The sequence below is a fragment of the Setaria italica genome, chromosome I (assembly GCF_000263155.2).
Source record: "Setaria italica strain Yugu1 chromosome I, Setaria_italica_v2.0, whole genome shotgun sequence".
In the NCBI taxonomy this organism is placed as follows: Eukaryota; Viridiplantae; Streptophyta; class Magnoliopsida; order Poales; family Poaceae; genus Setaria; species Setaria italica.
The window spans coordinates 1,668,475-1,682,598 of record NC_028450.1 but is presented as its reverse complement, the minus strand read 5'-3'; the positions used below and the strand labels follow the sequence as shown (position 1 = coordinate 1,682,598).

The following is a 14,124-nucleotide window of genomic DNA, read 5'->3' as shown; positions in this document are numbered from 1 at the left end:
CCCTCAACGGCTTCGCGACCGGCGGCGGTTCCGGAGCACCAAAGCGACCGGCGAGGTCGGAGCTCTTACTGACGGTTCCGGAGCACCAGAGCGACCAGCGAGGTCGACGAACAATGGATCTAGTAAGGAGATGATGAGAGTGGCCGGAGAGTGGATCTAGTCATCTAGATCTAGAGAGGTGCGAGAGGACGAGAGAGAGAGAGGCGGAGAGCGACGAGGAGTCGAGGGAGGCTGCGACAGGAGAGAGGAGTGGGTGGGGGAGCCGGGAGGCTAGGGTTTCTGGCCGGGGTAGCGGCTGACATCGGCTTCCCGTCGCCGTAGAGGGAGGAGATGAGAGGGCGAGAGAGAGTCGAGGGAGCCAGAGCGACGGCCGACGGGAGAGAGGAATGAGCCAGGCTAGGATTTCTGGCCGAGAGAGGCGCCGACGCCGGTTTATATACACCTCCCCTAACGGTCGGGACGACCTAATCCGCTGATCCAACTACTGGGGAGGGAGGTGGCTAGGGTATCAGACCGACCCAAAAACTGTGCCGGGCTCGGGCTGGCCCAGCATGTCGGGGAGGCAACCTAGGCACAGCATGGCGCATCGTGCCGGCCCGGCCCGGCCCAGGCACTATCCACTACGGGCCATGCTACGGGCCGCCCAGCGGGCCTAGCTAGCCCATGTGACCATCTATACTCTAAAGGCTACCGGCTTGTAGCATGCACACACTAATGCAAATGCAAATCCAGTGTGACGTGCCCCCACCATCACCCCTGCATGTGCCCTCACACGCCACGATATATACACAGCATATATGCCTCCACCTACTCTTGCAACCGATAACCATATACATACACACTATACGTCTCAACACGGCAAAGCATTGAGCAACAGTCTAGGAGAGAGGAGACTAGGCACTCTCTAGCTAAAGCCAAGCGGTGCCAGGAGGAAGAAGAAGAGGAGCTCGGGGGAGATGGCGCAGCTGCCACCGAGGGCGCCGAGCGCCGCGGCGCAGGACCACTGGTCGGCGGCGGGCGAGTTCCTCGGGTTCGCCGCGGCCAGGCGCGGCGCGCACCGCCGCTCGGCCAGCGACCCGGCCGCGTTCCTCGAGGCCGTGCCCATGGACGACGTCATCGCCGGCGACGACTTCGACCGCCTCGACGACGAGCAGCTCATGTCCATGTTCTCCGACGTCGACGCGCCGGCCGTCTCCGACGGCGGCGGCGGCGCGGAGAGGGCCGGGGACGCGCAGCTGATGGACTTGGGGGACGCGGAGGACGGAATGGCGGCGGCCTCGTCGCCGGCCAGCGCGCGGGCGGCCGCCGACGGCGTCGCTGACCCCAAGAGGGTCAAGAGGTTAGTTGCAACTTGCAGTCTGGTAAATTGTGTCAGTACATTTTGAGTAGAGTCTTCTTTTCATCTTCCAAATCTACCATGGTAAAACAGTAGATTGTGATCTCAGTAGTGACTCTGTCACTTTGTTGCTCATCCCGTAGACTAAAATTTCGAATTAGAATTTAGAAGTTACCAACGATAATTACTTTTGAGCAGTAATAATTAAAGTCAACTTTGAACCTCTGATTTTCACCAAATGAAAGGGGAAAAAAAGAGAGAAACTATAAAAATTTCTGGCACTTAAAATTTGCATTTTTACCCACATAGTCGACATATTATTCCTGAACTACACAACATTGCACATATTAATCTTCTTAAGAAAATTCTGGATTTCTGGCACTAACTCTTTCAAGAAGGAACAAACACATTTTGTCAGTCTTGTTTACTGAAATACGTAGTCTTTGTTCCTTGGGTGATTTTGTTTCAGGATATTGGCAAACAGGCAGTCAGCTCAGAGGTCACGAGTTAGGAAGCTGCAGTACATCTCCGAGCTCGAACGCAGTGTCACCAGTCTCCAGGTGACCACTTCTCTCTCAGACATAGTACATTGAACACTACTCCATCTGATGCTTAGATTCAGATATTGCCAAAATCAGTGGTTCTCTGTTTCGCTAATTCAACTCTACCATGGGTTACTATTCAGCTAAAGTAGTATTCACTATTTGCTTGAGCCATTTTGAGATCCATTTGTTTGATCATTCATCGTTGCTGCAGATGGAGGTGTCAGCACTGTCCCCTCGCGTGGCCTTCCTGGATCACCAGCGATCATTGCTCACCGTCGGTAACAGCCATCTCAAGCAAAGAATTGCGGCGCTTGCCCAAGACAAGATCTTCAAAGATGGTATCAGCAGATCCTTCTGCTCAGTTTAGACAGAATTTATTTGGTCTCCAACACACAAGTTTCAAGCTAATATGATGTAATGCAGCTCATCAAGAGGCACTGAAGAAGGAGATCGAGCGGCTACGCCAACTATTCCACCAGCAGCAGATCAAGGCCACAACCGGCGGCGCCGACATCGCCGCTGCCGCCTCGATGCAGGCGAGGCAAGAGCTGCTCGCGTGCGAGGGCGCTGCCATTCGATAGCGGAGGTGATCGTCGGTCGGCGCGACGCGCGCCAGCTTGTGCTGGGTTTTTTTGGAGGGGCAGTTCATCGTGTGGAAAGACACACCTGTTAGTAGTTTAAAAATTTGTGCAGTCTGATCGATATGCTGGCTTTGTTTGTTACTACTTCTTAATTTGTATGTGATGTAATTGCTCATCCTAGCTAAAAATTGGGCTGGGATGGGGGAATCGTTGTGAATGTATTGTTTGGACGGCCTCACATTTGTGTTGGTAAAGATCTTTCAAGGTGATTCGTTTCTTCAGTTGTTTGTTACGTCATCATTGCAAACTTCAGATATAGGGTTTTAATTGTAAGATAAGATAGGACCTATGTGAAACAGGGACGTAACATTATGATCTCCGGTGTCTACCAAAATATTCTGAGCGCACATATATTTTGCACGAATTTAAAGTCACGGTACGATGAGAAGTCTTCCCAGTTTGCTGAGGAATAATATGTTTATTTTTCTTTTGAGGTGAGGCATTTTTCTGTGCAATGAAACGAAATTTCTAAAAGACGACGATGAGATGGCGGCATTTCTCTCTTTCTTTCCGCGTAAGTCGGTTAAATGTTTGTGTGTGTGTTTCCCTCTTTCGGTCTTCGGATCCAGTTTGTTTTACATAGTCTTTGTTTTCTTTTTGGCTCATAATCGCTTTGTTAATTTTATTAGGTTTGCTCAACATCCTATTTTGCCTATCCATCCGCTTTGTGAATGTTCAACCTCAAGAAAAAGAATATTCTGCTCAAGAAAATAATTTTCTAGGTCAAATAAAAAATATTATACAAGTTGACCTAGATAGTTATGTGCATCAATTGCAAGATAGGCTGTTTTAGATATGCTCATAGGAATATGGTATGAGTCCCTATATTCATAGGGTTGAGTGTGTATGTAGATGTGAGCTTTTTGTGTCTTAGAAAAAAACTGCATGATGAGTGTAGACAAGAACATACCCTCTTACAACTTAAAAATATTTAACAATGCTGTTTTTTGTGTGCACTAGTCACATGAATTATTCTGTCTAAACTTATGACACGGGTATTGTTTGTAGTACCAAGAGATAAAAGAAATAAAGCGATTTTTTTAAAAAAAATACAAGATACGATGGCATATCATCCTACAAAAAAATTAAATGATAACTGTAGACAAGAACATACCTTTTTTAGGGGCATGGCCGCATGGGTGGGGGAGCAGAGAAAATGAATGATAAAGGGCTTGCGGAAGTGAGGAAGGCCTAGAACTAGAGATGGGCCACTGTTGAGCCATTTCTGGGCTTTGTGTGGTAGCTCGTGAACGCATATGGGCTCCCCCATCATGATGAATTCGGGAATGGGCTGGACCCTACATTCCGATGCACACAAGTGGGGAAACCGGCTTTTCCGTGAACCCCGCCGTCGTTGACGATGGTGTCAGGCGTCCGCGGCAGCCCTTGCCGTGTGAGCGCCGCCGGCAGCGAGGAGTGCCCGGGTAGGAAGGAAGTGAACACGACCGTCAATGAGAGACGACGGGACACGTGTGCCTTCATATTCGCTGGCCGCTGGCCGGCACTGTGCAGTGACGTCCACATGCGGACACGGGATACCCGTGTCATTTTCACACCGTTAGACACCTGTCCTGCCTTCTCTTCTTCTTTACGTGTGTCGTGTCGGCTCCTAAATCTGCCGGCCTTGCATGGACTTTTTCTTTAGCATGCTCGTGGCCGTGCCGTCACCGCTCGTCATGCCTGCCGCTTTTGACCTGCCTTCTTCCTTTCGTCGTGTCGCGGCGTCGGAGGCCACGCGAGACGTGGCAGATCTCTCGATGCCCGCCCGGCGGACGACGACGATGAGTCGACGACCCCACGCGCACCCCTCAATCGCGGCACCCGGGCCCTCCGCTCCACGCTCCTGCTGCGCTCGCTGCGCCAATTAATCCATCCGCTCGTATCCCGCAGCCTTCCCTTCTCCACTCGCTGCTGCTGCCACGCGCACCATGATGACCGTGCCGACGCGCCTCCTATCCCCTCTCCTCCTCCTACTCCTCCTCGCGGTCGCCGGCGCCGCCGTGCTCGCCGATGGGCGCCCCGTCTCCGGCGGCTGGAGCCTCCTCCCGGGGGACGCCGGCGCGACGGTCCTCCGGCTCCCGTCGGAGGCGGCGGCGGAGGGGTGCGAGATGACGTACGGGTTCCTGCCGTGCACCGACACGGCGCTCGGGAACCTCTTCCTCGTCCTGGCGTACGGCTTCCTCATGTTCAAGGCCGCCACCTACCTCTCCGCCGGCAGCGAGCTGCTGCTCGAGATCCTCGGCCCCGGCATCGTCGGGGGCCTCTTCCTCCCCATCCTCGGCGCGCTGCCCGACGCCATGCTCATCCTCGGTTCGTTTCTTTCACCCTTCATATATCTCCACTTCCGTGCCGCCGCCGGCCGCCCTCGTGGTTACTGCGAACGTTTCTCACTAGTAGTTAATTAAGCGCTTCGTAGCTGCATATTTGGTATTGGTACAGTACTCTGCTCAGATGAAAAAAAAAAGGTCACATTTGTCCGTTTCGAAAATCCAAAAGGCCATATCCGCACTCTTTTGCTAGGGGTAACAGTGAAACCTTGCACGTGCTTCAGTTACACTATCAGCGTCATCAAATAATTGTTGAGAATCAATCAGTCAGGACGAAGCTTTGTTAGTGTCCCAATCAATCAGTGATTAGTACACTTCTTCGAAACTTCAACATGGCCATGGCTTGTGTATGTTGACAACAACATCATCCACTAGTGAGATTTTGAGGTGCTATGAGACGCAAATTTGTGCCAAAGGTGCTACTCCACTAGCAACTAGTTTAGCCATTATCGTGCTCTCCATCTTATTTTTGTGCTTATAGTTGTAGATAGTTCATTTGCTCCCCTTTTATGTCACTCTTGTGCACCGACTTGAGTTTGACTGTACATGCGAAATCCTTAACCTGTTCTTTTTATGCTTCAGTTTCCGGGCTCTCTGGCTCTAAAGAGGTTGCGCAAAGCCAGGTTTTGATTGGAATGGGCCTGCTCGCGGGGTCAACAGTTATGCTTTTGACCCTACTCTGGGGATCTTGTGTTGTTGTTGGCAAATGTGATTTGTGGGAGAATTCAACTGCAACTGATTCTCAGGATACAAAACGCTTCAGTCTTTTTGGTATGTCGTTGGATACTGACCGTGTTCTTTCCCGTTTCCGTTCTAATATTTGAAAGGAGCATCATTCATTATAGACCTATACTTAGGAACATCTCCATTTTAACTGAAGATGGAAACCATATATTAATCAGACAATGGCAGAAGGTGAGGCTACTCAGGGTGTAACCTGAAAACATGAAATTTAGTTCATCTTGACGCGCTTTACCAGTAAACTTAAGCTTGAGGCCATGCAAATTGTTAACTTTCTGAGAGGGTCCTTTTCTCAAAATGGGTTCTTGAATGTGATGCCCCACATCAGTAGATTAGTTTAGATTGTTACTGTTGGCATTCAGTCTGAATTCAACGAATTGTGAGAACATTGTTCATGACACTTATGTCTTTTACCAGACATTTAGCATTTGAGGATTTAGGTCCTTTATTTGGTTGGTAAAATGGGAATTTTGGGGGCATGCATGGGAGTTGTTGTTTAGTGCAATATACCTACATCGATGCCCTTTATTATAACTTTGTAATGAAACTCTGAAGCTACAGAATTATTCTTCTCATTTTCCTTTCCATCCTGCCAAATTGGGCATTTAAACTAAATGGCAATTCTCCTGTGCAATCCAGTGCCCGCATTAGAGGCATTTCTTGAATCATGCAAGGTAAAAGAGAATCTACATTTTATTCTGTTCTGACTGTCCTTGAAACTTGGGATTTCTTCAACTGTTGACGCTGCTTCATTGGAATAATCTAATTTACATTACTTGAATTTGTGTTCTAATATTTGCTAAATAACCTCTGTATTTTTGCAGGCTCTGGTGTTTCTACTGATGTGCAGACCAGCTATGCAGCAAGAATCATGGCGATGTCTGTTCTCCCCTTTATCATTGTTCAGATCCCCAAAATTTTTAAGCTCCATTCCGGTCATCGTTTAACAGTCCTGCTTGGACTTATTGTTGCAGTTCTACTTGTGCTTGCTTATTGCCTATATCAGGTATTGTACTGACCTCAGGAAAATTTGAACTCTACATCTTGACACTTGATTTAATTCAACATTTCCCTATAGAATTAAGTTGAATATTTTTCAAGTGCTTGAAACCAACTTATTTTTTCACACTATACTAGGCCCTTGGATCAACATCAGCTACCTCAAACCATAAGTAGTTGGATGTTATCTAATGGCCTAGGATGGTGGCTGAAAATCAGGTTGGATTCAAACACTTGAGAATAACAAAACCAATGGAACTATCACCTATGGAACTTTGCTGGAAAAAATAAGAATATTTTCTCATCAAAACACTTGATGAAACCTTGAAATCGTCAATTTGAACCAGGAGAAACGTGGCTCTGTTCCATCCAAATCCAACTTTTCTTGGTTGAAGTGTCCTTTGTTATCTGCATGCCATTGTGCATTACTCTTACTTGATTAAATAATATTTTACCTTTCTTGCCCCATTAAACAACGGTTGTATCTTTCCACAAACAGATCTTTCAGCCATGGATCCAGAGGAGAAGATTAGAGTATGCAAGACTAAAACACGTAATGTCTGGACTTCTAAGACATGCTCAGATGCATGTGTTTGGCCGCCTTCTTGATGAAGATGGAAGACCGAATGTTCCTGTAATCGAGAAGTATGCCTCTGCACCTCACCTCCTCTTTTAGCTGTTTTTGCATATGCTAGTCTTTCTAACTGAGAGCCAAAAAATGGCAGGTTGTTCCATAAGATTGATCAGGACAATGATGGTAAACTAGAACGTGGCGAACTACAAGCTTTCATTATTGGTGTTAAGTTTGAAGATATTGACTTGGATAGTAGCCTAGCTGCAGAGCAAGTCATGGCAGACTTTGATACATCACAGAATTATGCCATTGAAAAGGCCGAGTTTGTTGACGGGATCTTGAGATGGCTCAAAGAAGCTAAACGTTCTGTTGCTTCCTCTGGTGCCTACTCAAAAAAGTTTTTGCAAGATTTTCATACGGTATATTTTTCAGTTCACAAGTTATGAAGCTATTTTATCGTACATGCGTAACAAGTTGCATCAACATCCTGTATATTGCAGAGAACTAGGGATGAACACAATCTGCTGCTTGGCAAGGATGATGAAGATGGTGAGGCCATTGAATATCCAACCTGGACATGCTTCAAGGCCATTTCACTGCTGCTGCTGGGAACTGCAATGGCAGCAGCATTTGCAGATCCACTTGTGGACGCTGTGCACAATTTTTCAAATGCGACTAGTATTCCTTCGTTCTTCGTTTCCTTCATTGCAATGCCCTTCGCAACTAACTCCAGCGAAGCTGTCTCTGCAATTATATTTGCTAGCCGAAAGAAGCAGAGGACTCTGTCACTTACATTCTCTGAGGTATGTCTACTGAATACCTCTTATCTCGTTAGACTGCCTAGAAAATACAAAATACCATCGTTGTGATTCGATCCAATACTTGTGCTGTACAAAAAATAACTTTCTGCATCCACCTTAAGTTTCGGATACTCCCCGTGTTATGCCATGTTTTCTTAACTGCAGGTCTACGGTGGGGTGACCATGAACAACACGCTCTGCTTGGCCGTGTTCCTGGCCCTCGTTTACGTTCGGGGTTTGACCTGGGATTTCTCCGCGGAGGTCCTCGTCATCTTCCTTGTCTGCACCATAATGGGCCTCTTCACCAGCTTCCGGACCAATTTCCCGCTCTGGACGTGTTTCGTGGCTTATCTGCTGTATCCGTTGTCGCTCATCATCGTCTACGTCCTCGACTTCAAGTTTGGCTGGTCCTAGGCCTGGGGTCTGTCAGGTGTCAAGTAACCAACACGTATAGGTATAACGTACAATGTACAACGTAGACGATGGGAAACTCGTACTGATCTGGTTCTCCTTGCGTATTATGGCTTTACTACGTGTAGAACCGTTGCAAATTTGTAGGACGGCATGGTCTGAACAAAATTATGGACGGGCACTAATTAGACTTGTGAGGAGTTCCATGTTATTGCTGAAAGCATCGAATAATTTTGAGAGAAAAAAGGTGATGCGGCTTCTGTGATTTGTCTTTTTGTTTGGTCCAAAGAGAGAAATATGTTGTCAGTATCCTGGCAAGTCATGCTACCAGTTGGAATTTGTCAAAAAAAATTATCTTAGTACATGGGCAATAAAAAGGCCTCTGCGCTAAAGTACACCATTATGGTTTCTAGGCCTGGTAAAAAAATTGTATCTAGGGCCGGTTTCTACAGCCGGTGATACGTAATAGTTCTAGAAATGTGTCATTTCTAAGCACCGGTTCTTCGACCAGTTAAAATGGCCTCTGCGCTAAACTACACTGGTTTTCAGGGCCGGTTTCTGCAGTCGGTGCTACGTGATCGGTTTTAGAAATGTGTTATTTCTAGCACTTGTTCTTGGATGGATCAGTGCGTTTTGAGGGATGTGCACCTTGCATGACCGGTTAATTCATCTTGCATCGTCTCTGTACATTTGTCCGGTGTAAAGTCGGACGCCTCTTTTTTGCCGTCAGCTCTTCATGTGATACTTGATCAGCTCCATCCTTGCCAACATTGCCTCCGAACATCTATCCAATGATTTTGTCCGACGCTCACTTCTTAACACCGTCGGATATTCGGGTGGTTTAGGGTTTTGCAAACACCGAGTCCAGAAAGCTCCGTCGCTCACAAATATAGCATCTCGTCGGATATTCCGGTGCTCAAGAGATTCTGCATTGTGTACCAATTGCTCTAATGGTTCATCTGATGCCTCAGCAAAACTCAGTGATATATATTTTCTTTCTTTAGACGCATCATTTGGATCACTTCAATACCATGACTTTGACTCTCGTTTAAGCACTGTTATTTAGATACCATGAAATGGATACCGTGACTTGGATACAATAGAATAATTCAAGATTCTTCATTTTATCATGGGTCACTTTAATACCATAATTTGGATTGCATCTTTAGGACCTATAAAGCTACAAATTAAGCACATACTTGACAAATCATTAGTTCTAATAACTATATTGTCACTCAATCACCAAAATCACAAACTATGCCTAATGAAACTATATTTCCTAAAAGCCCGCTTGGGCGATGCCCGTCATTATGTTCATGCGTACTTAACATGCATGAGGTTCTCGTGGTTAAATTGCGAGGAAGTTTACATCACTTTTAGGTTTAGAACACAAACTTCTCTCTTTACTTTATCCTTCAAAGAGGGTCTTTTAGAGCTCCAAAGGCTGTATCATTTTTTTTTGCAGATGCTATAAAACCAAGTGCAACACATTTTATTTGGATCCGGCATCGTAGCTACTACAGTTTGAAAATCAAATTATCTTCAAATTGTTATATTTGGGCTTTTGGCTAAGATGTTTAGCCTTAAGAAGGTCTCCTAAAATCCCGAAAAATCACCTACATTCATGTTTTGAAAAGCTGTATCTTACCAAATTAATTCCTCTCATACGTACTATCGGGAAAAATGTAAAGTTCTTCACAGAATCATGTGTATAGATTAAGTTTTAAATTTGAATTAAATTCAAATGTATGCGAAAAATGCTAAAAAATAGATAGGCTGTGTTAGATGCACATGTATGCTTAATGATATGTTCAGGATTTTTGGGTGTTACAATTTGGATCCTACACAGTACACACCAATCAATCTTCCCATATACCTTTTCATTTTCTCAAAAAGAAAAGAAAAGAAAAGAATGAAATCCGGCTTTGGTCCTGATTGCTACGCTCTGTGGTCTACTACACCCCACGTTAATGCGAGAGTGGATTCGGGTAGCTAGCTGTCCCGCTCTGCCCTGATCATAAGCAATAGGTATGGACACATAGGAGTATATGACAACTTTTTTTATTCTATTGGAACATTATTCGCTTAACTAATTAATTTGACCTGATGGGCAGCTAAAAGCCTAAAACTGATCTGGGTAGCTGTCCTGATCTGCCCTGATCATTGGAGATGGCCACATACAAAATGTTTTTTTTCCCTATCGGAACGTCGTTATTCTTTTGTCAGACTTGGAGCGCAGCCAAAATGGATCCGCTCTGCCCTGATCGTTGGAGATGGAGACTATTTGTAAACAACAGTTGTGGTCACATAGACACATACGACAGCATCATTTTCTGAGTTTTATTCAGTCCACGAGACATGGTGTGCACAGTCAAATCGTCGCCATAGGGTACTGATTCATGACAAAGGCTGGGAGACATAGGGCCTGAATTAGTCTGTTGCCACGATTTGCCGCATCAAATGTTAGCCACAAACCTTTAGGCCATCGTCCGATCGATTTGTCTCCTTACATTAGGTTTTGACAAAGAAACTTTGGGTGGTGAGAGGGATTGGCAACAAAGGCACAAAGCTGCTAGAGATGACAATTAGAGTCGACGCCCTATTAACAGTGGAAGGTCGGGTGGTAGCAGGCGAAGCTAGTGTGCGCGGCACATTTAGGACTAGAGGAGGCAAGAGTTTACAAGAAGAAAATATAAGTTGTTGGATCAGATACACGGATGGCTCCAGATTGGAGTGTGTTTGAATTGATTGAAAAAATGTTCAAGTTGGTTCTAGACTAAGTTTAGAAGGAAATAAAAATCTGGTGTTAGCAAATAATGCGAAAACAAGATCGATAGCGAGACACGATTTTTATGTGGAAAACCTTTGCAGGAAAAAATCACGGGCGCCAATCGGTGATCTTCACTATAATTAGAGAGTTACAACGCAGGGAATACAATAAGCCGTCGTTTTCTTCCCGTGCGGCTTACAAGATGTATATATACGGTGGACTAAACTGACTGCAGCCAAGTACGGAAACAAATTAGCTAATCACACAACCCGAACCATGGGCCCTCCAGGCATCCCCACAAGACTCACGTTATAATTCAAATCATATCCAACAAAGTCCACCTTGAGATGAATTCCATCTTGTAGCAAATGAAGTATCATCAATGAACTTACTTCAATAATAAATAATCACCGACGCCAAAAGTCACTAGGACTTAAACTTTAACACCAACCAAGCTTGAGCATAGCTCAAACTTAGCTGTAGGAACAGGCTTAGTCATCATATCAATGGGATTGTCATGAGTATTTATCTTGCATACTTTAACATCACCTTCAGCAATAACGCCTTGAATAAAATGATATCTCACATCAATGTGCTTTGTTCTTTAGTAAGGCAAATAGCACTTTGACTATCACAATGTATAGTAATGCAAGAAGAAATCCCACAAAGTTTAGAGTATAAACTCTCAACTAAATAAATTCTTTACAAGCTTCAGAAATAGCCATATATGTAGCTTCAGTAGTGGACAAAGTAACAGTAGCCTGTAAACTTGCTTTCCAACTAATAGCACAACCACCAATGGTAAAAACATAACCTGTGAGAGACCTCCTCTTATCCAAATCACCAACATAATCAGAATCAACATAACCAACGAATCCATCTCTAGATTTCCCAAACTGCAAACAAGCATTAGCAGTACCATGCAGATATCTGAAAATCCAATGAACTGCATTCTAATGCTCTCTGCCAAGATTAGCCATGTATCTACTGACAACACTCAATGCATGAGATAAATCAGGACGAGAAAAGATCATAGCATGCATAAGTGAACCAACTCCACTGGAATATGGAACTCTAGACATGTACTCCATATCATCATCTGACACTGGACATAAAGCTGAAGATAATTTGAAATGTGCAGCTAACAGAGTACTCACTAGTTTTGCATCATGCATATTAAAAGACGAAGAACCTTTTCAATATAACCTCGCTAATTGAGGTATAACATACCAGATTTTCTATCTCTGATAATTTTCATATCAAGAATTTTCTTAGCTGCACCTAGATCCTTCATCTCAAATTTTAAATTCAATTGTGCTTTCAACTTAGCTATTTCTGATTTATCCTTTGCAACAATCAACATATCATCAACATAAAGAAGCAAATAAATAGATGAACTATTAACTGTCTTCAAATAGGCACAACTATCATAATCAGACCGCTTAAAACCATGAGAGAGCATAAATGAGTCAAATCTCTTGTACCATTGCCTAGGAGATTGTTTCAAGTCATAAAAAGATTTTCTTTAATCTACACACAAGGTTTTCTTTTCCAGAAAATAACCTCTTCTAACTCCCCATGTAAGAATGCAATTTTAACATCTAACTGCTCCAACTCATAATCATGCATAGCAACAATACTCAACAAAGTACGAATGGAACTATGCTTCACAACTGGGAAAAAGACATCATTAAAATCAATACCTGGAATTTGACTATAGCCTTTAGCAACCAACCTTGCTTTATACCTTGCTGGCTCACTTGGAGAAATAGCTTCCTTTCTTTTGAAAATCCATTTGCAACAGACAGGTTTTTTATCCTTGGGCAATTTTACTAAATTCCAACTACCATTCTTTTCAAGTGACTCCATCTCATCTTGCATAGTGGTCTTCCAATTACTACCATCAGCAGAAGTAATAACCTCAGAATAATTAGAAGGTTCAGCACCTTCAATCTCTTCTGCAACACTCAGAGCATAAGCAATATTGCATTCTTCAATCAACCTTTTAGTTGGCTTAGGTGCCCTCTGGCCCTATCAGTAGCAATAGATTGTTATGGAGGCTGCACAACTGGAGAAGAATGCTCAACACTAGATGAATCATCAACAATTGGTGAATTATCAACAATAGATGCACCTTGGATAGCAACATTATCATTATCTAGTGTATTCTCAACATCAATAAAATGCTCCACCCGCACACTTGATTTTTGCTAAATAGGAGCACTACTAGATAGGTCGTTGTCAGGTAACATAGCAGATTCATTAAAGATAACATTCCTGCTAATTACAACCTTTTGAGTTTGTGGATTCCACAACTTATAACCTTTAACACCAAGTTGATAACTAAGAAAGATGCACTTAATAGCTCTAGGCTCTAATTTACCATTATCAACATGAGCATAAGCAATACAACCAAAAACTCTCAATTGCGAATAATCAGCTAGAGAACCAGACCAACCTCAATTGGAGTTTTCTTATCAAAAGCAATATGGGGTGAATGATTAATAAGATAGTAAGCAGTGGAAGCAGCTTCAGCCCAAAAATATCTATTCAAACCAGAATTAGACAACATGCAACGGGCCTTGGAGATGATAGTAATGTACATACGCTCAGCTACACCATTCTGTTGAGGTGTATAAGGAACATTGTAGTGCCTAACAATGCCTTCAGATTTGCAATATGACTTCAATTCATTAGAACAGAATTCCATCCCATTATCAGTGCGAAGCTTTTTAACCTTTTTTTCCAGTTTGGTTTTCAACTTCTTTAAATGCTGAAAAAGCTTCTAGTTTATCTTTCAAGAAATAAGGCCATACCTTTTCTAGAATAATCATCAATAATGGTCAGCATATAATGAGCACCACCAAGAGAAGGCTTGTGAGATGATCCCCATAAATCAGAATGCACATAATCAAAGAATACCTTTACTGGTATGACTCGAGGTATTAAATTTCATCCTCTTGTGTTTGCCAAACACACA

The 14,124-nt window shown here is 44.0% G+C and overlaps 2 protein-coding genes across 2 annotated transcripts; both read left to right on the top strand.

The window, feature by feature from the left end:
• The first annotated feature begins 805 nt into the window (after window positions 1–805).
• Window positions 806–2,743, top strand: LOC101782719 (basic leucine zipper 19). The gene is made up of 4 exons (XM_004951264.3): window positions 806–1,339; window positions 1,806–1,896; window positions 2,093–2,219; window positions 2,305–2,743. The coding sequence occupies exons 1-4, from the start codon at window positions 957–959 to the stop codon at window positions 2,460–2,462; spliced, it is 759 nt and encodes a 252-aa protein (XP_004951321.1). The 5' UTR covers window positions 806–956; the 3' UTR covers window positions 2,463–2,743.
• A 1,520-nt stretch (window positions 2,744–4,263) lies between these two features.
• Window positions 4,264–8,641, top strand: LOC101782315 (sodium/calcium exchanger NCL2). The gene is made up of 7 exons (XM_004951263.4): window positions 4,264–4,832; window positions 5,432–5,620; window positions 6,415–6,596; window positions 7,089–7,234; window positions 7,315–7,582; window positions 7,664–7,966; window positions 8,129–8,641. Exons 1-7 carry the CDS (start codon window positions 4,451–4,453, stop codon window positions 8,375–8,377), a joined length of 1,719 nt encoding a protein of 572 aa, XP_004951320.1. The 5' UTR covers window positions 4,264–4,450; the 3' UTR covers window positions 8,378–8,641.
• The last annotated feature ends 5,483 nt before the right edge of the window (window positions 8,642–14,124 follow it).